Source organism: Papio anubis, chromosome 5 (genome assembly GCF_008728515.1).
Source record: "Papio anubis isolate 15944 chromosome 5, Panubis1.0, whole genome shotgun sequence".
Taxonomy (NCBI): Eukaryota; Metazoa; Chordata; class Mammalia; order Primates; family Cercopithecidae; genus Papio; species Papio anubis.
In genome coordinates, this window is record NC_044980.1 from 15,417,873 (window position 1) to 15,444,176 (window position 26,304).

The following is a 26,304-nucleotide window of genomic DNA, read 5'->3' on the forward strand; positions in this document are numbered from 1 at the left end:
TGTAGACAAAAGGTACACTCAAAGGGCAAGGTCTTGGGAAACAGGGAGACTAGGGTGCGTGGTTTTGTTTTTTTCCTGATGGATATTTCCATCATTCACTTTCTATCATGCAGTCTTGTCTCCAGCCATCTCCACCTCATGCACCCCATACAGTCATTAGAGAAAGCGGGGTTCTCATCCTCTGTCCCTTTTTGTTTTCGAGTGAGTTGATATGCATACAAAGGTGTGCATTAATTCAAAGGGCAGTGGAGCAGTGATAGTCCAATTTGTGTCTCAAGTCTCTTAGTCAAGTATTTTTAACACAATGCTCTCAATTGTAATGTCAACAGTAACCACAATTATCCTCTATTAAATGTTATGCTGTTGATGATCTGCCTTAGTGATGCAACTGTTCAGGAATCTCACCCAGGACTGTGCTCATGGAACATCGGATTAAAACAAGCAATCAATCAAAGTTTGAAACACTGTTTAACATTCTCACCACCTAAATCTGCCCTTAAATAGTGGCTGAATTTTCCTTCTTTTATGATTCATTCTTCACGTTTCTGCAAACTGTCACATCCTTATCATTTGTGACACAGCTTTTGATTGGAAAAATATTATTTCAAGTTTTGGGAGAATTTGCTATGGAGGAATCACAATTCTATTCTGTGAGGTATTCCGTTATATAAACATGAACTATTCTATTATTAATCACCCAAAAGTTATTTTTAGAAAATAGAATGTAAAGCATTTTATTTTATATGATTTTAAATCTAGTCATTAATTACTTCAAACAACCAGCATGTTCAGTTCATGTTTCTAGGGAAAACATCCTTCCTGTCTTCTCATCTGCTCTGTGGTTGTTCATTAAAATGTGCCAATTACCTCCATTAGGTAGATAAGAAGGTAGAAAATCTCCAGGTACCCCTAGTTAGCAACCTGTTCCTGGGGAGTCAATAGCCTCATTTTTCGTCTCCTCTTTTCATTAAAAAAATACTCATCTAGTGAAAGAAAAAGACTTCTCACTGCTGGCAAACATATTTCATAGAACTTCATTAAACCAAGTTAAAGGATTAGCGTTTAAATGATTTAAGAAGGTATGTAAGGTTTTACCAAAAGAAAATCTAATTAAGATGGTGCTCAAAGAATTCAAGACACTAATAATTAACCGAATTAATTGTGATAGGTCTATCAGAGGGCTATGCAAATGTTAGTCATTATCATTATTGCAGGTACCATGACACGACATTTAGGTGAGCTTTTGGGGTTATAAGTATGCAAGATGCTCTGCTTATGTAACATGTACTGGAGTAAAACTACTTTTATTTCACTCATTTTTATCTTTCTACAAGCTCTCTGTTTCAGAAATTAGATAACAAGACATAAGTCCTAGATCATGCATTCCTGGTGACTGGTTACTTCAACACAGCAAAAAGTCACACTTCAGTTTGCCAACCAGCACGAGGCACAAGAGCGTCACCTCAGAGCTCTCTGTGTTGCAGAACTGACAGGCACTTTGGAATCTGCCCACAGCGTCCTAAACTCTTACCCGTTTGTAACAGGTCTGAAAAATTACACACAGAGCGAAAGCTTTCATAAAAATATATTTAAAACAAGCAAGAAAAAATAGTTTTGGCCTTAAGGATAACTTTCATTATTCTTTTAACCAAGTATAGTTAAATTATATGTATAATGATTTCAAGTACCAACTTATAAAAGATGTGACAAACCAGACAACGAAGAACAAGAGGACTCTTTTTCTCAGAAAAAAAATGTATTTGCAATTCAAATGTTCATATAAAAAGCATAAATCTGAAAAAGTTCATAGATGTGTTTTTAGAAGTGCTATGGTTTTGCCATTCATTGCAATTACATTCCAAAATGTGCAGGGCGGTCCACACTGCATCATTGTATGCTTTTGTCACACTGAAGTCACTCTCATCACGACCTCCCCCGAGCTGTTATCTTCTGATAAGTCTTCGTGAGGCCTCATCCGATTGAACAGGTGCAATAACACGTAGCCACACTGAAACCTCGGCGAGGTTAACTGAGTTGGGTGGACCAAGTTTCTGTTCCGCAGAGCTGTCAATGGCAACCACAAAGTCCTACTTGTGGAAGACTCTCCCCGGCTGCTTTCTTCGATGTCTGTGGCTTTGTCATAATTTAACACATCCCAGTGCAAATTCACAGCTCGCCAGCGCTTAAACACTCTGTAAACTGCAGCTCCTTCGTGAACGATGAGACCTAAAATTTGAGGAAATAAAAAAAACAAAAAGACTGGTGATAATCCAAGGTTGGGAGCGTTATTTTGTATACTAGTAAGGGATCCAAAAATAGTTATGTTATTCATCATCAGCAAAAATATGGTATTCTGTCTACTCAAATGTTATGGCTAATGGCAAGTTACTACCCATATGACACAGAAATAATCCATTTTTGAAGAGTAAGAGTACACTAATATGTAGAGAATCAAGCTATCGCAGATATAATTTCCTTGCTCCATCATGGCTCAGATTTTGCCTTGGGCACTTATATTGCCTTAGGAGAATCATTAGGTTCATTTATGGATTTAACACATAGTCTTGAGTGCCTATTGTGTGGCCAAGCAATGTATTAGGGGCTTGAACCCAGCGGGCAATTTAATTTGAGAAAGAGACAGATGTTAAGGTCGTTACAGATACTAAGGTTACTGTTTCCCCAGTTCCTAAAACAATGCCTGACCCACAGTAAAAACCATATAAATTTTGTTATTTGTATTCTCCTCAACAATTCAACAAAATGTATTGAACAGTTACTTTAGAGCTTTATGAATATTATCCCATGTAGTACTCATCATAGCCATATAAAGTAAGTACTAGCACTTCCTCCGTTTGATAAACAAGGAAACCAAGCCTTGGGGATGCTCAGAAACTTGCTCAAAAACATACAACTAGTAGCAGTGGAGAGCAGGGATTCAAAAACAGGCAGGCTGGCTCCGGGGTCCTTGTTCTTTGTTGCTATAAAGTGAATCAGCTCTTTCCACGTTTCTGAGACAGACTCTTAGGAAAATAAAGTAATACAGCAAACTTGGAAACCGTTAAGTCAGACAGGATGCACTAGCCCATGTGCCATCTCCACTATCCACTCCAGATCTGTCACGCACCCTGCATTTCACACATCTACATTTCAGCATGTAGTCCAAAGGCTTTTGAATTTGTGATCCCTCACAAAAAAGTAGTCCCTGGGGAAGGTCTCTCAGATAGAGAAGTGAGGAAGAGCTCTTCTCTTTGAGGAGGCTGAAAGTCCACTGAAGTTGGTGGAGAGAGCAATCAATAGTCTTTGGTAGATGAAGTACGGCATGTGAGCAGAGCATGTCAGCTGGTACAACCACGTTTTAATGATAAATTTAAAAATGAGCAGATCCCACCTTTTAGCAGTTAGACCTTTGGGTATATGCCCTAGAGAAACTCTCACAAATGTGAACAAGGAAGCAAGTTAAAAAATGTTTACTACCTAATTGCCTGTATTTGAAGGAAAAAACTTCAAGGCATCCCAACGGTCTATCCTCAGAAGACTGGACAAATTGTACGTAGAACCAAGGGATAAGAGTAATGAGATAAAAGGAAATGTAGTCATATGCATTAATGCATTAACCTCTGAAACCATAATGACAATTCCAAAGTCATGATGAAAACATTAAAGTTTCAGAAAGAAACAATGGCAGTGAATAAATACTATCCATTTTAATGAAGATACAAATATAGATGGTAGACATACAAAAGCATGGATGAGAATAATAACCACTAAATTCATGGTAGTGAGGAAGGAAGGAAAGAAACGAAATTGGGAAGTGGCTTCAAAGGGGGTTTCAACATTTGGGTGTCCCAAATGGGTGGTGGAGATATTAATGCTCAACATATTATTCCGTGTATTTATGGTGACTGAATAATTCACAATTTCAAAAATAACAGAGAATTTATTAGAAAAGTTCATCTAAAGTGGATTTGGGGAGTTGGGGAGACAGTAAGGAGGTCACTGCATTTACAGGAAGAGCAGAGTGATAGCAGTAAGGATACGACAGAGAAACAAAGTAATAAATTCCCAGGGAAAATTGACAGGAACTGTAACAGGAACTGTAATTGAAGAAAGGGGGAAAAACTCAGAACTCAGTCCCATGTTTTTAAGGCTGGAGGAATGGGTAATTGAAAGATTGGTAGTCACCTTCCCATAGGTACAATGAGGTAAGTGTTTTGAGCATGTTTTTCTTGGAGAGACTACTACATTTTTTTGATAGATAAAAGAATGCCAGGTGGGTGACAGAGATACCCAGTCCTTGAAAAATGACACCTACCTAATGTCAAAACTTAAGTTTTGCATTAGTCTCTCACCAGGAGATAAATTTCTGATACATGTGACTTACAAGCATTCCGAAGATATTAATATCGGTTACAAAAAAAATGCATGTGGTCTAACAAGCAAACACATCTTAAGTCCAGTCATTATATATGACCAAAATAATAAGGAGAAATGTAAACTTCTATTTGTCATAACATTTTCAAATAATTGTTTTTATCAGCAACTTTTTTCCAAAGGAATAATCAAAGTTGACCTAACTGACCAGATATTTTCAGGAAACAGCCAGAATGAAAAGTCAATACTATCAGATTTTAATTGGTGGTTCTATTATTAGCTTTCTGAATTCTCCATGATCAATAATTTAACATTTCGGGTTCAATTTTTCCTCCTTAAAATAAAATCGGAATACCTAATCTTTATATTCAGCCAGGCAACATAAAGATAAATTGGAATTCATCAACTATAAAGCCCTCACATTTCTTCTGGGATGGTAACTCTATAAATACAAGACACTATTATTAATTAAAAATCAATAGTGAATCTATGTGGTGGGGAACACATATTCGCACTAATCACAAAACAATTACAGCCTGAGACAGGTTCATTCTGGGTAAGTGCAGCGATGGAGGGTGCAGGAGCACAGCTTCACCAGAGGAAACCACTGACTTTGCAAGAGCCTATTCTTTTTTTTATTGATTTCCTTTGCAAGGCCAGAAATCAGATCACTTACTAGAGCTTAAAGTCACTTTCCGGGAATATATTCCTGGTAGCTCTTTTCTAAATACATAAATCTAATCAATATGCAGAAATAAATCCCACAGGTCTTTATAGTACATTTTGAACCAAATTTAGAGAGAGAACTACTTGAAGTTTTCATGAAGACGCAGTCCTTTTGAATTTCCAGTTCCCTGGGCTGCTTTTTAATTGCCGCAGGTTATGAATGATGTTTAGATTCTGTTTTATTCCCCACGAGCATTCAGATTTACTCCTTGGCTTCTGCAAGCTCAGATTTTACTGAAATGCAACGAATTCCATTCCCATCCCCAAGGCTGTTCTCTGTAACGTGCATTTTTTCCCCATTTTCTTCAAATGCTGTGGAGTTACAGCAAATGCCTTTTGTGCTAGTGGTTACCAGGTGTGAGTACTACGATCGGCAAAGCCAGGGTAAGGATTCATTCAACTCTGGCTCATTCTGTTGAAAATCCAGCTTTTAAAAACTCTGTTAGTATGCTTTCTTACTGATGATCAAATGAATTGTCACCTTGACATTTCAGGTCATATGCGAACAGACTGACGTACTTTTTCATCTGAGTCACTAAGCCTACATGAAGCGAAAAGTGATGATCACTTCTATAAAATGTAAATACTAAATATTTTAGGATACTCGCTACATTATTAACAGCGTGGATATAAAAAAATGTGATTCATGGGACTTAAGGTTTGTAGAGTTGAGGAGTATGTGCATGTGTGTGTGTGGTTGGTTGGTAGGTTGGTTAGTTTTTGTCATTTTCTTACTGGTAATGTTTAACTGGAGTATCACCTTACTGAAGTGTAAAGAAACATTTTTGTTAGAGATTAATCTTGAAAAAGCAGGCTTAAATAATTTCTGGTTTCATTGAATAAACAGTTTTTAATATAAGCAAAATAAAATCTAAATTTTGAAGTGGTGTGTTACTTGAAATTCCTTCTGGTACGAGGCTATTTACCCAAATAGGTGATGGGGAAGGCTACCAAAGTACCTATGCTCACATGCTCCATGCTCGTGCACACACACACACACACACACACACACACCATTTGTCTATGTTTACTTTAACATATGAAATGTTATAATTAATAGAGACTTACAAAATTTATGATCAATTACAAATTTTACCTTGTATTAATTACCAAACCACTGGTCAAAAAATTTGATATTGTGTTACAGTCTCAGTTTTTGTTTGGATAAATTTGGTTGTTTTTCATAATTCATTTGTATCGAGAACCTATTCTGTGCCAAATTCTGTGCTAAGAGCTTTACATGCACAATTTTCATTTAATCTTGACTGCACCTATACAAATAGGTACTTGTTTGTTTGTTTGTTTGAGACGGAGTCTTGCTCTGTTGCCCAGGCTGGAGTGCAGTGGTGCGATCTCGGCTCACTGCAAGCTCCACCTCCCAGGTTCACGCCATTCTCCTGCCTCAGCCTCCAGAGTAGCTGGGACTAACAAATACAAACAGGTACTAGTTTTAAACAATGTATAGTTGAGAAAATTCAGACCGAAAGAGCTGTCCAACATCATGAACACAGAAGAATCAGAGCTGAGATTGGACCCCAAATTTGTTCAAAATGTAAACCTCGAGTGCTACAGTCCCATCCATCCTAAATCTCCAAAGTATAGAAGTCTCTTCTAATCACAGAATAACCAAATAAAAGAGGTTACTATGGACTAAACATTTGTGTCCCCAGATGAATTCATATGTTGAAGCACTAATTTCCAGTGTGATGGTATTTGGAAGTGAGGCCTCTGGGAGGTAATCAGAGTTAGATGATATTGTGAGCGTGAGGCCTGCATGATGGGATTAATGTCCTTACAACAAACAGAAGAGACATTAGTGCTCTCTCGCTCTCTCTCTTTCTCTGTGTGTGTGTGTGGGTGTGTGTGTACATACACCAAGGAAAGGCCATGTGAGAGCATAACAGGGAGACGGTGGTCTGCAAATCAGAAAGAGAGCCTTCAGCAGACACCAGATACGCTGCTGGCCAAATATCTGCCACAAGTTGTGTTATTTAGCTTTCCCAAGGGTCATTTTGATTGAACAGCACACAGAGTTTTGCCTTGCGCTCCTTTGTGGTTTCATCAGGGGCTTGCATTTCCTGGGAGGACTGGGGGGTGAGTGTGGCTTCCCAGGCAAAGCTCTCATCATCTACAGTGTTGTTTTCAAACAAGCCTTGCCAACTCTTTTCTCTCTGTAAGTGGGAAGGGAGGGAGTGGCTGCTTCACCTGCACTCCTAGAAGTGTAATAGTGTCAGTGACACACAAGGATGGTAAAGATGGAAACTAACTGTATAAACTTTGCTTACCTCACAAACTCCAGAACTTTATTTACTCAAGTTTTAAATGAGAGTGATGCAGTTTACCTACAGTCTCAATACATCTCATATATGTATACACCCAAACTCTATAATACATAGATACAACCCCATGTCATTCTGAGAAGCCAGTGTGCACAGGAAGCAAATTGGGACTTTGGGCTCTGTTTAATCCCATGTGCTAGAAGAGCATTTTAGAACCCATCTAATAAACTGGTGCCACTTTTGACTCCTTAATTTCTGCTGCTACTTGGTGAAAGCCAGAGCATGGTTGCTTCAAAGAGGATTAATCAAACGAGGCTGTGGCCCAAGACACCCTTTGTTGTGATGATCTCTGCTAGAATATAATACAATGCATGAATCCTCCTGACACTGTTTCTTAATCTGCCCCAAACTTAAATGTCCAGGAGTTGTGGAAACTTAGATGTGACTGTAGAGGTAATCACTTTAAAAGTCACTAATCTATTGCTGGGTCTTGTTAATACACATCAAACAATAACCATAAGTCATGGTTACTTTCGTATGTACAGAATGTTTTTTTGTTGGATTGAACTATATATGAAGCTATAGACAGATAACTGTATAGGAACTATAAATAAATATAATGTAAAGTAATATATATTACTATATAATAATATATATAGAACTATATCTGAATATATTTTCAAAACATGCAAAAGATAAAATGTAAAGATGTAAAGACTGAAAGATATACACATGTCATCACAAAAGTTACTAAGCTCACAAAACAAAGGTGTCATAAATTGATATCCTAAAACCCAGATATCTGGGAACTGCAATGTCTTAATTATATATGAGCATTTTGTGAATATGCATCTCCACTGTTGTCCATATAAAAACAAATAATGTAAAAGAGTAGCCCACATAAAATGTACTTACAAACTGTACCGTACCCTAGAACAGATGGACTTAATAGATATTTCTAAAACATTCTACCCAACAACTGCAGAACATACATTTCGTTCATCAGCACATGGAACATCCTCCAAGATAGACCATATGATAGGCCACAGAACAAGTCTCAACAAATTTAAGAAAGAAAATGAAATCATATCAAGTACAGTCTCAGACCACAGCGGAATAAAATGGGAAGTCAATTCCAAAAGGAATACTCAAAACCATGCAAATACATAAAGATTAAATAACCTGCTCCTGAATGATTGTTGAGTCACAATGAAATACAGACAGAAATTTAAAAATTCTTTGAACTGAACAATAATATTGACACAAGCTATCAAAACCTCTGGGACACAAAGTGGTCCTAAGAGGAAAGTTCATAGCATTAAATGCCTACATCAACAAGTCTGAAAGAGAATAAATAGGCAATCTAAGGTCACACCTCAACGAACTAGAGAACAAACAAAAACCCAAACCCAGCAGAAGAAAAGAAATAACCAAGATGAGAACAGAAGTAAATGAAACTGAAACAAAAATACAAAAGATAAATGAAACAAAAAGCTGATTCTTTGAAAAGATAAATAACATTGATAGACCATTAGCGAGATTAACCAAGATATGTTGGTTTTTCTATTGTTGACTATAAATAGTATAGAGCTTTGCTCTTCTCAGAATGACGTAGAACCATGTAAAATTCATAGAACCAGGTTGAGAACAGCATGTTGATCATCACAGCTCAAGGGCTCAAATACAGATGCATCATTACCATTGATAAAATAAAATCCTCTGCGCAAGAAACATGATAGGGACAATGAATTATTGTGAAACTTACCATGACAAAAAACCCTTGACACGAAGGGGTTGGCTAATTTCTAAATATTGATGATCCAACTCACCTCACCCCCAAGTAGATAAAAGCACACATGAAGAAATGATCAATGCAATAATGAAGATCCTAATGATGTCAGAGTTTCTCCAAGAGCACACACAAGAAAATCAGTGTTCATTCTATGACACTGCCACTGTCTATGTCCTCCTGTATGCTTCATGAAGTCTGCGGCTATCGGCCTGGACGCAAAAAGCACATCTGTGCTGGATCTGCAAAGCTGATGACACCACTGCTTGGAAGAACAAGATGGCAAAGTCCAATTGTCAGATGGAGTCTCATCTTTGACTAATTGGCAGTGAATGAAGCACACCCTTTTCTGAAAGGTTCTGACACAGGTTAAATTTGTCCTTGTCTTGCCATCCCTGTTTTAGTTAATGACCATCTCCCATGTCAATTAAACCAGAAGCCTAGGAGACACCATGACTCCTCTCTTCTCTTGCACAAACTTCTGTTGATTCTGTCTTCCTGGCAAACCTGAGCTGAAAGCATAAGACGGACAATTTCCTGGAATGCCGGCTCTTACATTTGCACAATGAAGTATTAATTATGCTGCAAGATCCAGATTCTCTCATAATTTCTTCTCTGATGTACTCAAATAAAATAAATCTTTTCCTCCTTCTACTGCCCACCACTCTACACAGGAAATATCCGCACTGATTTCCTTACTACCTGTACTATAACAATTTGCTTCTATGCCTGAAATTCCTAATCATATGTGTGCTCCCTGACAACAGAACCATGTCTTATTTGCTTTTGGGAACCTGTTCCTATCTTAATATCCAGGTCAAAACTCAGTCTTTGCTGAAAGAGACGGGGAGAGAGAGAGAGAGGAGAGTAGCCATTACTGGGATCTAAGGGGTCACGAGGAATGACTTAATCTAGTTGTGACTGCTCTATGAAAATAGAAAAGGATCTATGAAAATAGAAAGGAAAATAGAAAAGGATTGTTCTTTGAAAGGTTAAAGTAATATTTGCAGATGCCAAAGAAACAGAGACAGGCAGTTCAGGACGAGACTGGAAAAGAGTTTAGGGATTGGGGCCCATAGCTCATGAGTGGGTTTTGGTCTTGGGGGTAATGGTGGTGAGGGGAAAATACGGGCAGAGGACATGGCCAGGGCAAAAGAACTAAAATTCTTTAAAAGGATCTGTGTTCAGCCCCAGCAAACTGTAGCTGCCTCCCCCACTATCTTGCTGGCCAGGTCATCAAATGTTGGCCTGTATCAATCACAAACTGAGATATTGGGCTGTGCCCAGGCCTAAAGCCTAGGAGACAGGTATGGATTCCTCCCTGCTATTTCAAGCAAAATAGAGAGAGTAAAAGGAAACTGTCCATTCCTCTGACCTCTTGCTTTCCTAAGAAGCCAATGAATCAATCACTCATTGAACTGATTTTTAAAATTCCTTGTAGATGGGAGTATCTCCTGATCTTTTGATTAGTAACCCTGGAGCACAAACCCACTATTGGCACATTTAAAGAATATTTCTCAAAAGCTATGAAGGCTATATATTATAAAAAATATGGTGTATCTTTTGATCAATTTTTTTAAAAAATTGATTAACAGAACTCATAGGAGAGAAAAATTGTTATATTATCTTAGTTTCTTCCCTACGGTGCTCAAGAAAAAAATAATGGATGTATTTGTTTTCAATAAAAGAAATAAAGGAACAGTCCAATACTTCTATAGAAAATAAATATCATAAAGATATCCCAGAATTCTCCTATAATTGGTGGAATGGACTGGAATCAGTTAAATTTTAGTTGAATGAAGTTTCAATTCTGTCTCTCAATTCTTGGACAGATGAAATACCCTGCAGCAAAAGGGGAGCATCATGTATCACAGGAGTAAGAACGTCAAGAGCCTGGTGGACAAGCACAGTCACTGAATTTCAAAATTAAAACGTAGTGGATGTAATTTAATCCAACCCTCTCACTTTGGGGAATGAGAACTCTGAGACCCAGATAAGTGATGCAGGGTGGCTTGCTCAGGAGTCTGTACCCAGGAAGTGTCTGAGCCCAGAATCACAGCCAGACACAGGATGCCTGTGTGCTTGCTCTGCAGCAACTCAGACCTTAGGAGCCATCCTTGGCCAAAGCCAGTCATCACCGGTGTTTCCTCAGCCTGTGAAATGGCCAGAGGCCAGAGTGATATTACACTGACTATGAAGGAGATGATAGCATTAAAATCTCTTTTCGGTAACAGCAAAGGCTGAGATGGGTAAATTTTTCTCTGGCCTTTATCCTAAAGGGTACATCGCAGCATTTGGATAGGGCATAGAAGGATTACGGCAACCTTCACAATTTATGAATATAAATAACTGCAACCTGATTCAATGAAAACTGTATTTGACTTAAAAAGCCTATCAGTGTCTAGCTTCTGTGTTAATTTAAGGTTTTAGCATGGGGAATTGCTTTGGTAGATTTCCATTTGTTTCCCACACTCTAGTATACGTACTAAAGCCAGTTCTTAGAAAGAGACTTTCTAAGAACTTTCTAAGAGACTTGGTGGGCTTTTCCTAGTGGCAAGTGAAAATAAACACAACTAATTTTCTATTTTTTCTCCAATGGATAAACTGTCTACTGCAAACTCACAAAAAATGATTTTAATAATTTTCACAGTAAACCATACACATATTTGTTGTTCTATTTTGGGGAGTGAAAATAATATTTTTAAAGATCTAAACTGAAATGTCGAAATTAAAACCTGTTTATCTTTATGACTAGTAATAGGCTATTTCATTTTTGTTGGCTTCATTTTTCACTTCTCTTAAATCCTACAGGAAGAAGGCAAAAATTCCAAACAGAAACTACCTAAGTATAATTATAAGTATAATAATAAATAATAAGTATAAAGTAAATCTAAGTATAATTAAAATTTGTAACTCTTCTATTTCATCGCATGACATCAGTAAGGTGCTTAAAATTAAAAATATTAATGAAATTTTTAACCTGAATATACAAATGCTCAGACAGTAGTTTCCTTAATATTCTATTCTATGTCCTAGTAAGAAAATTCAAGATTGGGATGTGATTCTTTACATAGATAATTCTTATTAAGAAATTGTTTCACTCAGAATGGTGGGAAGAGAGAAAAAGGCTTTTGGTATAGTGTATTCCATGTTTTCCATTGCCCTTACTAATGTTTCCATTTGCTTTGGACTCTATTAATTTAAAATAAATGAATACTTTGGGCTTTCAAGGAAAACTTTTTCTCCATTTCTGATCTAAAATCAGTTCATCTATTATTTAAAAAGGTATTTACTCCCTACACCATGTCTTAGGTGTTTGAGACAGTAATTTAAATAGCTTCACTTTATTGTTTATATAGAAAACATTTTGTAAGTTCTTCAAGTTATTCAAGCTCAGCATATAAAGAGGGGTTTTTACCAAACAATAAACAGAATTACGTAGGTCACCTGACTCATTACACAGGCTCTGGAGCAACAGGGTCTCGGTTCTTATTTTGGGTCCTGCTCGCCATCTGTTTGATCTTGGAGAAATTGCTTCATCGTTTTCTCATCTCTCAGATGAGAATGATAACAGTATCTATGCCTCCTAAGGTGGTTGTGAAAATTAAGTGGGAAAATCGAGGTAAAGTGCTTAGAATGTTGCCCGGATCATAGTAAATACAATCTTAGACATCACTGGAGATGCATTTTTAAAAACCCTAAGTCAAATTATTTCCTTGGAAGCGGCTGAAAACATCTATGGGCTTCATTTCTATGCTCAGCTGTGTGGTTCTCGATGGCCCAGAGTTTGTCTCCCCTGCCCTGACGGCGCCCACAGTTCCACATCCTTAAGCATCATTTAGAAGAATGATCGTGTTCACATTCCTTTGAGAGAAAGTTCGTTGGTGCAAAATAGTACAAATCCAACAGCTCCCCAGAGGGGCAGGGTTCATTCTGAAGAACAATCCTCAGGTTTTCAGGTTAATGGAGCGGCCTCCTCTAGACCTTCCCCAGTGAGGGATGGGGACAGGTGGCTCTTCTTATAATGGTGTGACTTCACTGCTGCACAGTCTACTTTCTGCTTTCTCTTCCAAGGAAGGCTTCCCATTCCCATGTTGATTTGGCCTCTTACATAAGCTCAATTTAGACTTCCTGCAGATACACTCAGAGCTCTCTGAGGCTATGCAGTTGCTCCTGAGTCTCATGTGTTTGGAAATCCCACAGCCTGTCTTCTGGAAAGCCATGGAGTGACAGGGTAAAGCCTCACAAAACACACACATGTGCACACTCATATATGGAATAAAGCCATGGGAGATGTGCCCTGGTGGCCTCTCAGCGACCCTCCATGGTCACGGATGGTTTGACCCCTGGCTCCTGGACACCCTCCATCCCCCTAGACCCATGTGATTCAGGGTCCACGTGGATGGCTTGGCCTAACACACACAACCCATTGCCCTCTACTATTCCTCTCTTGCCCCAGCCTGGGCCTTGCTCTTCCAGAAACCATTCCAATTCCAAGCTCTGAAGCTCTCCCATCCCATTACTGACAACAACCTCCAAGGCCTCCCACTCACCTACCTTCTTAATCTCAATGCACCTCCTTCCACCTCCTAAAGACTTTGAGGCCCTAGACTGATGATCTTTTCCAAAAGCACCAGCTTCTTTCTGGCTTTGGCTCCTTCCCTAGCAGCCTAGAAAGCTCAGCCCATCCTGTAGCCATTGTCTCCTCACTTGAGGGGTAAGGCAAGGTTAATCTTGTTGCTCTGCCCTCCAGAAATTCTGGAGAACAAGACCACATCTTAACCCAGTCTCACCACTTCACCTCTCTGTACTTACTCTTCATCCCTATTGGGCAACAGACCATAGCCATATGGCCTTGTGGATCTGGTGGCCTTGCCCCGGCCTCAGGGAGGTGCTCAGTCATGCCATGATTTTGCAGGGGGCTTAGCCTCCTCTCCCTAGGGCCCTCAGCAGCTGAGCATCACATTCATTGCTCTCCTCCAAGTCTTTTCTCACATTGTGCCTCTGTTGTCTAAGCGGATGGCCACACTACCTACTTACTGAGAAACGAGAAGTCTTTTGAAAGGAGGCCTCTCAATGTCTCATTCTCTCAGGCAGAATATACAGCTGCCTCCAGCTGTGCCCACCTCCCCTCAGGACACAGGGTCCCTCCTGTGCAAGGCAAAGCCCTTCCTGGGTGCTGGGCTCTCGTCTCTTCAGTCCCAGGGACATCAAGCTGCCCCTTCCCATCTCTGGATTTTCACACTTTCTTCTGATTTCTTCTGGGTGTTTCTTTTCAGCATCCACCCATGCCTAACACTATTATTAAAGCAAACAAAAACCTTTCTTGATTCCATACCTCACTCTGGCTTCTACCCTCATTTAACTGTGTCCTTTGTCAGCTAAGATTTGTGAACTCACCTCTGGACCCCCTTCTGCCCATCCCAGCCCTTCTCAACCCACTGCCAAGTCCAGTGAGTCATTGTTGGCTTGATTTCACCTAACCCTTTACAGGACATCTGGCACCATTGGCCACTTGCTCCTCCTCCTAGAAGTTACCTCCTCCTCGTGCGCCTCACCCCACTCTCTTCTTTTCCTGCCACGATCCTCTCCCTCCCCTTCCTGTTTCTCCACCGCATTCCCCAAACTGCTGCTCCTCTCACCAAGAAATTTCCCTGCAGACACTGGTTTCAGCTACCAGATACAAATCTCCAGCTCCAACCTCTAGCCTGAGTTCCAGACCCTTAAATCTGGCTGCATACTGGCCATATCCACTTGGATTCCCCAGACACTCTGCAAAAAGAAAACATTCAGAAGGAGCCTATGACCTTTCTCTCCTTTAGCCCTCTTCTGATAGCCAGTGTTTTAGCAACTGATGGCCCATCTCCCAATCAGCCTCTGTGAATAACACTTGACGGCCTCTTGCTCTTAGCCCTCCAACCCCTTCCATCCTACCGCCATCCAGCTGATCACCGTATCTTGTGATTAATCCCTTTTAATTCTAGCAGCTTCCCAGCAGTCTTAATGCAGGCCTAATCACTTGCCTGGGTTATTATAGTATTTCTCACTTTTTCATCCCCACTCTCCTTTGTGCTTCCATGCTACCAAACACCTCTTTTTAACACTAAGCTTGATCAGCCACATTCAGGGATCCTTCTGGGGCTCCCTGAGCATTCAGTTTGGCCTCCCTCCCGAGCTCCTCAGGCCCCTTTTCCTTACTGGTACGCCTCAACAACTGTCTTTTGTTCTTGCCATTCCAGATTTCACACGATTTCTTTAAAAATGACAGGACTTCATATGTTACTAGGTCTAGGCATTTGCCTCTCTCAGGGCCCCATCCTAATTCCTGCTCTTCCTTAAAATTTTTCTCCCCTATAGACTTTGCTGGTCCTAAGTGTAATTAACCTCCCCCTAGTAGCTCTCAGATACATTTCTCTCCTGGCACTTTCAAGCTATAATTGCTTATTTCCCGGGCTGTCTCCTCCTCAGGTGGAAAGTAGGAAATTGTTATATTCCAGGGCTCCACAAACCTTTTCCGAAAAGGGCCAGATAGTAAATCTTTCAGGCCGTGCTAACCTTTCATTCACTGTCACAACTTCTCATCAACAGCACGTAAATACACGGATATGGCTGCCTCCAGGTACAACTTTACCCAAGGGCACCAAAGTTTAAATTCGTTACAATTTCTACATGTCATGAAATAATATTTTTAAAAATGTATTCAACCATTTAAAAATGTAAAAGCTATTCTTAGATCCCGGGCTGTACAAACACAGGCAGTGGGCTGGATTTGGCCCCCGGGCTGCAATTTGCCAAGCCTTGTTCTATTTATACCTCTATCCCACACGCCAGGCTCAGCACACGGTAAATACGCAATGAATGTTGGCTCGACAGATTACTAATGCTGCTTTGGCTAGACTGCCCCCAATGAAAGAGACAGCTGACAGTGTCACACTGTCTTCTATGGAGGAGACGAAACTCAACAATAACATATTTGGTCTGCTGTCCTGCTAATTATATTAATGTTTCTCCATAAGAACTTTAATTTTACAGAGTCAGATAAGAGCAAAGTGTTAGGTTGGGGTGTTTTCCCCCCTTGAGGGGGCCTTAAAGGGTTAACTAGCCTTGAGAGACCATTCCATGTGCAGCACTAAGGGGCAAGCAGCAAAAACAAGTTCCCTTCTGTGTTATTTCCCAGGATTTTCAAGGCAATGGTATCACCCATAACCAACTATGATAATAATCTTTAGAGACATTGGTAAACATCAGTATGATTAAGGCATAGAAAAGCCCATAATTTGTACCTCCAGAGAAGAGAAAAAATAATGGCCTACTTCTCAAAGCATATAAAGGATAAAGCGTTGTTTCTCCTCTGACAATTTTTCATTACAAAGGGCTGCTCTGCCTCTGCTTTCGAGGGCCTTTCCCAGTATGTGCTCAAAGCACGAAGAATCCGAGGCAGGGACTCCTGTTGGAGGATGAACTGCTGCTTGTGTTTCAGGCTCATCACGTTGAATCAGACTCTCTCTAAATGAAGCTGAGGCATTTCCTGGGGCGCGAAGCATGCTAAGATAGTCTGAAGCCAGGAAATAATGATCTGTGCTTGTAAAGGAATTCTACTCAATTTAAGAAATGATTCCTAATGACCTACCAGAACATGCCAACCTGCAACAGTCAAGTCTGCGTGAGTAACAGACACCCGGCACGGCCAATCTCACCGTCCAGGGCTCCTCCACTGGGGATGAAAGTTGAAGGAAAACCCACAGGGCAAGAGGAGAAGAATGTTCCTGTCCTTTCTGCAGAAGCAGTTGTGCAAAGGTCTCCTTAGTAGTCAAATTGTGGTGCTTGGGAAGATGTAGTTCCCAGATCAAATTATAAATCAGGAAATGGAAGCATTTCCTGCAGCAGAGATGGGTGATATACTTCTTCTGTCTGGAGGGAAAATTGCAGTTATATGAAGACTCCAAAAGGAAATACTAGGCTAATTAACTCTCCTGGTTATTAAGCTAAATAGTGTTTAAGGTGAGCTTCATTCTTCACATGCCCTATGATTTATGCAGACACATCCACGTTAATACTTCCCATGAAACTCGAAATGAGATAGACACAGCAACACCACCTCCTACAACTTGCCTGCCATGTAACCCAAACTGTCAGCCTCAGTAGTAAGCAGCCTCTGCACCCCCACTCCATGGGTGAATGCTGACCTGTCAACTTCCAAAGCTCGGCTATCCTCAGTGACCACAGGAGCTCAGATTTCAGGCTTGGTAGTGGTGGCGGTGATTGGGTGGTAATCGAATGGGTGGATTTGGGCTCCAAAAGTCTTGCGATGAAAGTCTTTTGATCAAAATTGATGACACTTTTGAATGGTGTGCAGCTGCTCTGCTTGTACAGCTCTGAGATGCACGGGGGTGTTGGTGGTTGGCAGCTGTGGTCTCCACTTCCCGTAGAGAAAGTATCTTCACTGTGCAAGTGGCCCCGAATCAGACCGCACTGGATTCTGGTGGTCTTGGCTCTCCACAGGGAGACCAGGAAAGAACTTAGTCTACTCAGACATCCCCAAACCACACAGGCCCTAAAGTCTTCAGTGGACATTTTGATTGTTCTCTTGGTAGTTTTACATTCTTCACTTGAAACTACTTGATGAATTTCACATTTATTCATGAACATTTTACAGTTTAAGAAATTGCTACCTATCAACAATGATCCAAAGGCTGCTCATTTTGCAGGTCTTACCCACAGTTACACTTTCAAGCACACTCGTCTATGGTTGATGAACCTGTGTGGCAACGAACTTAAGGCTCTCCTGCCGTCTTCGGCAAACTCATTTTTTTCTGCTGTAAATCATGGCATATTTCAACTTCCAATGCTAATTTCTTTCTCTTTCCTTTCAGTAAGTAAGTTTTTAACCTAAAATAATTTAAGAAATCATTGTCAACTCCTGAATCATGCTGAGAGATATGAGAGGGCGTGAAAAACTTTTTAAAGGAGATAGTCCAAAAGTCATGTATATTTGTTTGAAATGGATTATAATTTTTTTCTTTAGCAGTAGATTTATTTTCTTAGTTATGCTTTCCTTATTCTAGTCGGTTTATATTCATAGAAAGCAAGCTACAAGGTGGACGATGATGACCTAAAGGCATCATTTTAGGGGGAAACAATACTGGTTTTAAACAGACAAGTGACCAGTCCATCTGCCATGTGGGAAACTTATCTGTGATTACAGAGTTTGATTATCCTGAATTTCATTTTCAAAATTCTTCACCTTTATTCATACAGCACAGAGTTAGTAAATGTATATTTTAAGCTTCATGTCAATAAAATGTTAGATTATGTCATACTTTTAGCTGCTCTATCTGGAAAAAAAAAGGAGCAAGTGAAGCAAGAGAAAAATATTACCTTCACTTTAAAACATGTAAATATATGTCCAATATAATCAATCTAAGACCATAGTAATACATGGTGTTTATCGTTCTTAAATTCTATAATGAGATGTGAACGTATCACCAAGTGGTAACTCTAAGTAGTTTTCTTGTGTGTGCCAAAGTAGCTCTGGTTAGATGTATTATCGAACAGGACAGACAGATTTTTTAAAAAGGTTATAATAATAACTGTGAGAATTTACATAGGCCAGGCAAGATGGCTCATGCCTGTAATCCCAGCACTTTGGGAGGCCGAGGCAGGTGGATCACTTGAGGTCAGGAGTTCAAGGTCAGCCTGGCCAACATGGTGAAACCCCATCTCTACTAAAAATACAAAAATTAGCCAGGTGTGGTGATGTGTGCCTGTAATCCCAGCTACTCAGGAGGCTGAGGCTCTGTGTCAAAAAAAAAACAAAAACAAAAACAAAAACAAACAACAAAAAAAGAAGTTACATGGATTTAAAGAAAAATTATTTCATTTCAAAGTACAGGAAAATAAAAGTTTGTTGGAGAGCATGAACTTTCTGTAGAAGCAGCATTTTTTTTTAGTATTAAATATAACTGGTACAATAAGAAGATATTTTGATCTGATCCTCATTCTGGTATATCTCAGGTTATTTTTTAAAATTCCCTAATCTCTGTAGCTTTCAAAAGAAAGACAACATAAACAATTACATTATACTTTAATTCATTATTTTAAAAGAGCCTCAAGAGAGATATTTTGGATTCCTCGTGGGTATATATCAGGGATCAATCTGGGATCAGAGTGAGAGCGTGTGTGTGTGTGTGCGTGCGCGCGCATACGCCTATATCTCCTCCATTGTGCATGCTTGTGCTTTAATTTGAGAAATAAAATAATATGAAGAACAGGCACCAGGCATGGTGACTCACACCTGTAATCCTAGCACTTTGGGAGGCCGAGGCAGGTGGATCACAAGGTCAGGAGATCAAGACCATCCTGGTTAACATGGTGAAACCCCATCTCTACTAAAAATACAAAAAATGAGCTGGGCGTGGTGGCAGATGCCTGTAGTCCCAGCTACTCAGGCAGGAGAACGGCGTGAACCTGGGAGGCGGAGCTTGCAGATGGCGCCACTGCACTCCAGCCTGGGCGATAGATGGAGACTCCGTTTCAAAAACAAAAACAAAAACAAAAACAAAAAAGAACAGGCAATAATAACAGGATCAATACTTCAGCCACAGAGAGGACTATTTTTCTTGTAGCAACTTCAGGGAGCACTTTCTATACTAAAAAGAGACAGACTGAGAACTAAAATCCCCTCAGTGTTAACAGTGTAATAGATTTTTTTTTAAATGTGACTGAAAGACTCCTAAAGTGTGCTGGAGAACGCAGGGTTTTTGAGAGGCAAAGGTCTCTGATCTTGATCAGTTCTTAGCATTTACAGATGAGAGCTCGTCGATGTCCCTGCATATCACACCCTTAGATCCCAAAAAACATCAGGCAGGGAGTGCTGCACATGGGCATGACCTAGTAGAGCCATTTTTTTTTTTTTTAGATAAAATTGTCCCACAAACTAAATAACTATGGAGTTAATTTTAAGAAAACTACTCGAATGATGTTAAACGTTAAAACCACTGATGAAAATGTCAAACAAGTAATGATATCCATAGTTGGCATGGTATGAGGAAACAGGACCTCATATGTATTGGGAGGGAGATAAATTGATAAAGCCTTTTTAGGTGGTAATATAAAAGGACTTACCAAAATTTACATAAGCTTATTACTCAACCCAGACTTTCCACTTCTCAGAATTGTGCTAACAGAAATATTCATGTAAAATGATGTCCTTTACAGCATGGTCCCTAACGGCAAAAATTGGTAGCAACCTGAAAATTCATCAGTAGAAAAAAGTTTAAATACATTGTTGTGCATCTGTTATAACAGGGAAAGATCTCTAGATTATATCGTTGAGTGAAAAAGACTATTTTCTCAGCACCTTGTACAGTATGATCTCACTTATAAATAAAATGCAGAAGTATCCATGTACCTAAACCCATGTAAACCTAATGAAAAAATCTGGAAGATAAACCTCAAAATGCAGAGAGGGGACACTTCTGCAAAGGGAGTAGCATAGCAGAACTGAGGATGTGAGTTAAGTGGGCTTTTTTAACTTTATGGATTTCACAATTACAAACACAAATTTTATGTGTGTGTATATTATATGGACAATTAGGAAAAATTTTAAGAGGCCAAAGCAATCCATGTTGTTAAGTGTTATAAATGTAATCAGTTTCTTCCCATAGTGTTTGAGGGAAGATCAAAACATTTCCAGACTTGGATTTGCCACTAACTTACAGTGTTGATTAGAGGTACAAGCACTACTATCTCTATTTTGCAAATATCACTGACGATAACAGAGTTTTGGTTTGCTGCTTCTATTCACAAGAACTTGAAATCACCTCATCTGGTTCTATCAGACGCTAAAATGACTTGGTGACTGCCCTCACTTTTTAGATGCAAGTTTATCTAATAACTCCTGTAATCATATGGCCCTCTTCTGGTCCCTCAAACTTTTAGTGATTAATAAACATATTCTTCTTGTGGCACTAGCTTCCCTTCAATCAAATGGTCAGTGGAAATGATGGTCTTCTATTTTTTCTCAAAGTGTCCAGGGTGGAGTGAAGAAGCAAATCCTCTGCCCAAGGCCTTCTGCCGGGCAGGTGGGCTTCATTCCTGGGTTTGCTCATCTTCCTTTGTCCACTGTGCAAATCTTTTTTAGCGGGGAGCCAACATGAGCTTCCCTGGCTGTTACTTCTCCCTAAATTACTGCCACTAGCTTAAATCCTAAAGTGACTTAAATCCTTTCTATTAGTTTTCCTGGTGTACAATCATGCCATCTATTTAAATATGCAGAAGTGCTCCCCAAATAGAATCTCTTTACATTCTAATCTCCTTAAAACAGATGTGAATTTTATAATAAGTACAGATTGAAAATTAAATTCCATAGAAGTATTCTTAAAAAGTCCAGTAACAAAAAGAGTCATTTGTCTAACATGTCTCTCCTTTATCACTAACTCTTGGCAATCACACATACTTTAACACCCTTCTCTTAATTCTCAAGCTCATTTTCACTTTATTCACCTCTCTTGGAAAAGAGTTCCTTTATCACTTAGCAAATGCAACCCATTTATACAGACAAAGGGAAACCTGTTATTCAAGTTCTTACACACTTGCCATTCCATCGTGTAGAATCTGTGTCTAAAGTAGTAGCCACCAGCCACATGTGGCTATTTAAATTAAATTGAAAATTAACTTCTCAGTCTCACTAGCCACATTTCAAGTGCTCAATAGCCAAATTTCGCTAGTGTCAATAGAATTGGATGCCACAGATACAGAATATTTTCGTCCTTGCAGAAAGTTATTTTGAACAGCCCCGATCTAGATGTTTCAACTATAATAGTGGCTAGACCCTTGAGCAAACTCAAAAGGTTAATAGCAAGAAAAAAAAACTAAATATTGGGAAAGAGGAAAATGTATTAATTATGAATGAAAGCAACAAACAAATTCACTGTGCCTAGGAATAAGTACATAAATTTCCCCAAGTAAACAAATGTTCTCCAAATCTTAACTTCTGTTTAACAATCCAACTCTTCTAAGCATTACATAGACTGGCTGGATGATAACATTTTTGGATTCTGGAACAATCTTCTATGGATTTTCAGAATAATTTTTTCAAATGATATTTATGAAGCTGCCAACCTGTTTCTTCTACTTAGGTAGAATCAAGTTTGGAAAGCTTGGACAGACAGGAAAGAGGGATGTCTCCAATTATGTTAAAACTCTTTGAATGGGGAACCAATCTCACATCTTCTCATGGCAAGAAGGAGGCCAGCTCTCTATTTGCCAAGTATCTGTTCATCTCTTGGCTATCACTTCCCCATGAAATCAGCCTGAAACCTTCCCCTCCCTACACACAGCACCGCAGGGTTCATCCCTCCTGGTGTTGTCCAACTACCCCTTCCTGTGCATACTTCCGCAACTGTGCACATCCCACTGTATTCTAATCACTTACTTACCTGCCTGTCCTCCTCATGAGCTCCTTGGGGGAAGGAAAGTGGGCGACTCTTATTTTTAGTCGCAGAACCTAGCACTATTCAACACATAGAAAGTTCCTAGGAAATATTTATTAAACTGAGCTGAGGAAATGGGATGCAAAGTTGTAAACCTGCTTTTCACACTAACTCGAACTCTAAGTCTTCCAGTCAGGAGTATTTAAGGTACAACCAATATGATCTTTGTTACTGTCTGCATTTAATTTGCAGACACTTGAATTAATTTGAAATATTAGCAGGAGCTCTTCCTGGCTGCAATCCAATTGGCTATTGGTAGACTATGAGTATTTTGCTGTCTTTACTATAATAGTTTCTTAATTTCTTGGTGAAAAAAATTAAGATATTTTCCAGGCCAGAACAGACTAATTAGTGAAAGTGCCAAGTAAAATAAACAATGTTCAATCAGAATTCTTTAATTTTTTTCAAAATATACAAATAGATCATGGAATGATAAAATTAGGACTTGATGAGTCAAAACACAATGAAACGTACTGTCAATATTTAAGACTCAGATAAAATACTCATTCTCGGTGTGTGATGTTCCCCAGGGCCTATTGTGGGGTGGGGGGAAGGGAGAAGGGATAGCATTAGGAGATATACTTACTGTAAATGACAAGTTAATGGGTGCAGCACACCAATATGGCACATGTATACATATGTAACAAACCTGCACGTTGTGCACATGTACCCTAGAACTTAAAGCATAATTTTAAAAAAATTTTAAAAAACTTATTCTCCAAAATATCTCCAGAGAAATGGCAACTGTTTCTGTTTCTAAGAAATTTGATTTTATAAAATGGGCAAATGCTCAAATTTTAAAAGAGAAGCTTGAAATTGTCATATATTACTGAAAGATTATTTGTTCATATGTCTTTGCTCTTGAAACCAGAATTGTAATAATCTTGACTAAAATACTAACATTAGTCATCAGAATTTAAGATATAATAACTCAGCACTAAATGTAAGTCGTGAAATTTTAAAAAAATCATTTCCTAACCAGGAAATGCATGGTCTTTTTGAGTGTTTATACTGAGGGCAAGAAAGTCAACTGGACTTTTTTCCTTTCCAGGTTGGCTTGGGAACTAACTGGCTCTTTCATTTTGCATCTCCCCTTTGAATATCAATGGAACACTTGATTTTATATCATTCATGCTGAAAGACAGAATAAACCCTGTCTTTGAATGTGTTAAGGGATTCAATTTGTGGATCAATTGTGTGATTCTTCTTTATTAGAGCAATGCCTTAGAGATTATATTTGAATAAAGATTTAGAACTTCCAAATGCTTTCATATGCGTTATCACATTTCATGCAAATTGTTCATATACATGATTAGCTCAATTATTCAGGCAACATCTAGTCAGTTTATATATTATTCAAAATATTCGCTCTTTTATTTTTTTCTTTCTGGCCTGAAATTTGATCATTTTCTTTCTTATTAGACTTGTACTAGTGAGAAAAGAGCAAAGAAAAAAAGTAAAAACAAAAAATCATGCTGATCATATTTTAAACATTTATAGAGTTCTTTTAGAAAAGAATGACTGAAGATACTAAAATTGCTAGTCAAATTAAAGCTCTAGTAAGTAGAGGCATTAAATTTAAGTGATCTCAAAGTTATTCAACATTTCCAACTTAATCAAATATACTTAATCTATAACTTCTAATTAATAACATAATTATTTTATAATCATTATTTCCTTTATTTAGACTTGCATGGTTGGAATTATCCTTTCGCATTTTTATAGGTGAGAAAACAGAAGCATAGAGGGATGAAGGGGACCTGCCCAAGCAGAGGCCAGGATTAGAAACCAAGTATCTTGATCCCAAGCTTAGCATCCATCCCCTGAAGCTGGTAGTCCTCAAGCTTCTGCGTGCATCAGAACCTTGGAGGGGCTGTAAAACTCAGATGGCTGGGCCCCACCCCTGAAGTTCCCAATTCAGTAGATCTGGGTGGAGCCTGTGCATTTCTGCCACATCAGAGCAGGAAAATGCTCCGGATGCTGTGGTACCTCCCTACAGCCACCCACACCGCTCTACCCCTCGCCAACTGGTCACCATCGCGATGCCTGTGCACCTCACACATGCCACATAAATGCTGCATGATTGGCTTCCGTTTTCTCACAGTACTAGAGAACAATAGATGGGTCAAATGAAACACAGAAGTAACCTTTTCCTAGGGTTTATTTTAGCTAAAATGTTTGATTCTTTTTATCTTCTAAGTCACTGAGTTTATTAAGTAAAACAAAGAGACACAGGCCAGCAAGGAAAACTGTCCCCAAGTCCCTAACCTTCCAAGGGGCCCCTTTCTGCCCTCAGAGAATCTGCACAGTCATCATGATGTAAGACATGGAGATGTCTGTCCTCTCCCCAAATGCACAATACAGTAACGCCATTTGCATCGGCCAGGACCCCCAGCTTTGTAAAGGGCAACTGGTTTGCTCTTCTTCCTTAGAAATAAACAACTATCCTTAGATCATTCGCTCCAAATAATTTCTTCAACCCTTCCTCCTTTCTTTCAGTTGCACAATATCTCACTTTAAATGGGCATTATCCTGTTAATTTTTTTTTCAAACTACACAGGAATATAGATTCTGTGCTTTCTTAGAAAAGCAGCCCAATTGTGACCCACAGCTAATTCATTAACTGGAGAACTGAGATAACTCAATCCACAACATTCTCTATTAGATCCGAATGCTGAAAACGTAATCGCTGAAAGAAATGGATTACTGACAGTGTGTTAACGTTGAAGGTCATGGTCTTACCTATGCACACTAGATCCATAAAACCATACATTCCATAGCAGATCTGAAAAAGGATGTCCTTCCTCTGCCACACTGCATAGGGGCTGAAGGCTGACCAGAGGAGCCAAGTCACACTGGCTATTAAGAACAGGGATCCTAGGATTACAGCAATCATCTGAACTTTCTCAACCAGTGTTATAGAAATGCTCTGCCACTAAAAGAAAAACAGAGGCATGTAAGAAAGGTGCTGTGTGTAATTAAAAAAGAAAAAAAAAACATTTTCAGTCCAGTGTTTCTTTTCATAATGTTAGACCCTTTGAAATCTGATCAGTCCCCCAAATGAATTTTTTCATTTCATCCAGGCTATAAAAAAGACAAGCAGATAAAGATTAATGAATTGCCTTAACTTCATTATTTTCAGTAATTCACCATTCTGTAAGTTTAATCTAGTTTGATTCCAGATAATAGTACTGAGTGTGAATGGCTAAGGAATATTTAGTACCTGGAAATCACATTATTATCTTTCACGCATGCATGAAATTAAATACACTCTGACCATATATGGTGAGAACTTCTCTATCTGGTAATTTAGTTTGCTCTTAATACATTTGGCTACTGCAAAAAGAGGGAACTGTCTCTTGATTTTGTAGAAAAAAAATGTAAAAAGCAAATAAGTTATATAAGAACATCAGTGAAAAAGTCATTTAAGATAACACTAGGATAATCATAAAGGAAGTATAAAATTGTACATTATCTGTTATTGGTACATTCCATATACTCAGATATTACTGACTTTTTACTATCTAATGGGTAAGCCATGAAGCATTTTTGTCAAGATTTAAAATTTGTACCTACATGAAGAATCTTTGAAACTCATAAACATTTTCAGCATGTACTCTTCAGTGGGGCAAATAATTTGGTGCCA

At 38.9% G+C, this 26,304-nt stretch overlaps 1 protein-coding gene across 1 annotated transcript in view; it reads right to left on the minus strand.

Annotated features, from left to right (window-relative positions):
- Positions 1 to 1,735: 1,735 nt before the first annotated feature.
- MARCHF11 (membrane associated ring-CH-type finger 11) overlaps positions 1,736 to 26,304 on the minus strand; it is a 115,135-nt gene continuing 90,566 nt past the window's right edge. The window contains exons 3-4 of the mRNA XM_003899515.3: positions 25,401 to 25,593; positions 1,736 to 2,226 (exon numbers count right to left, since the gene is read on the minus strand). Of these exons, the coding sequence (XP_003899564.1) occupies positions 1,904 to 2,226; positions 25,401 to 25,593 (516 nt within the window). The 3' untranslated portion in view covers positions 1,736 to 1,903. The remainder of the gene's footprint in view (positions 2,227 to 25,400; positions 25,594 to 26,304) is intronic.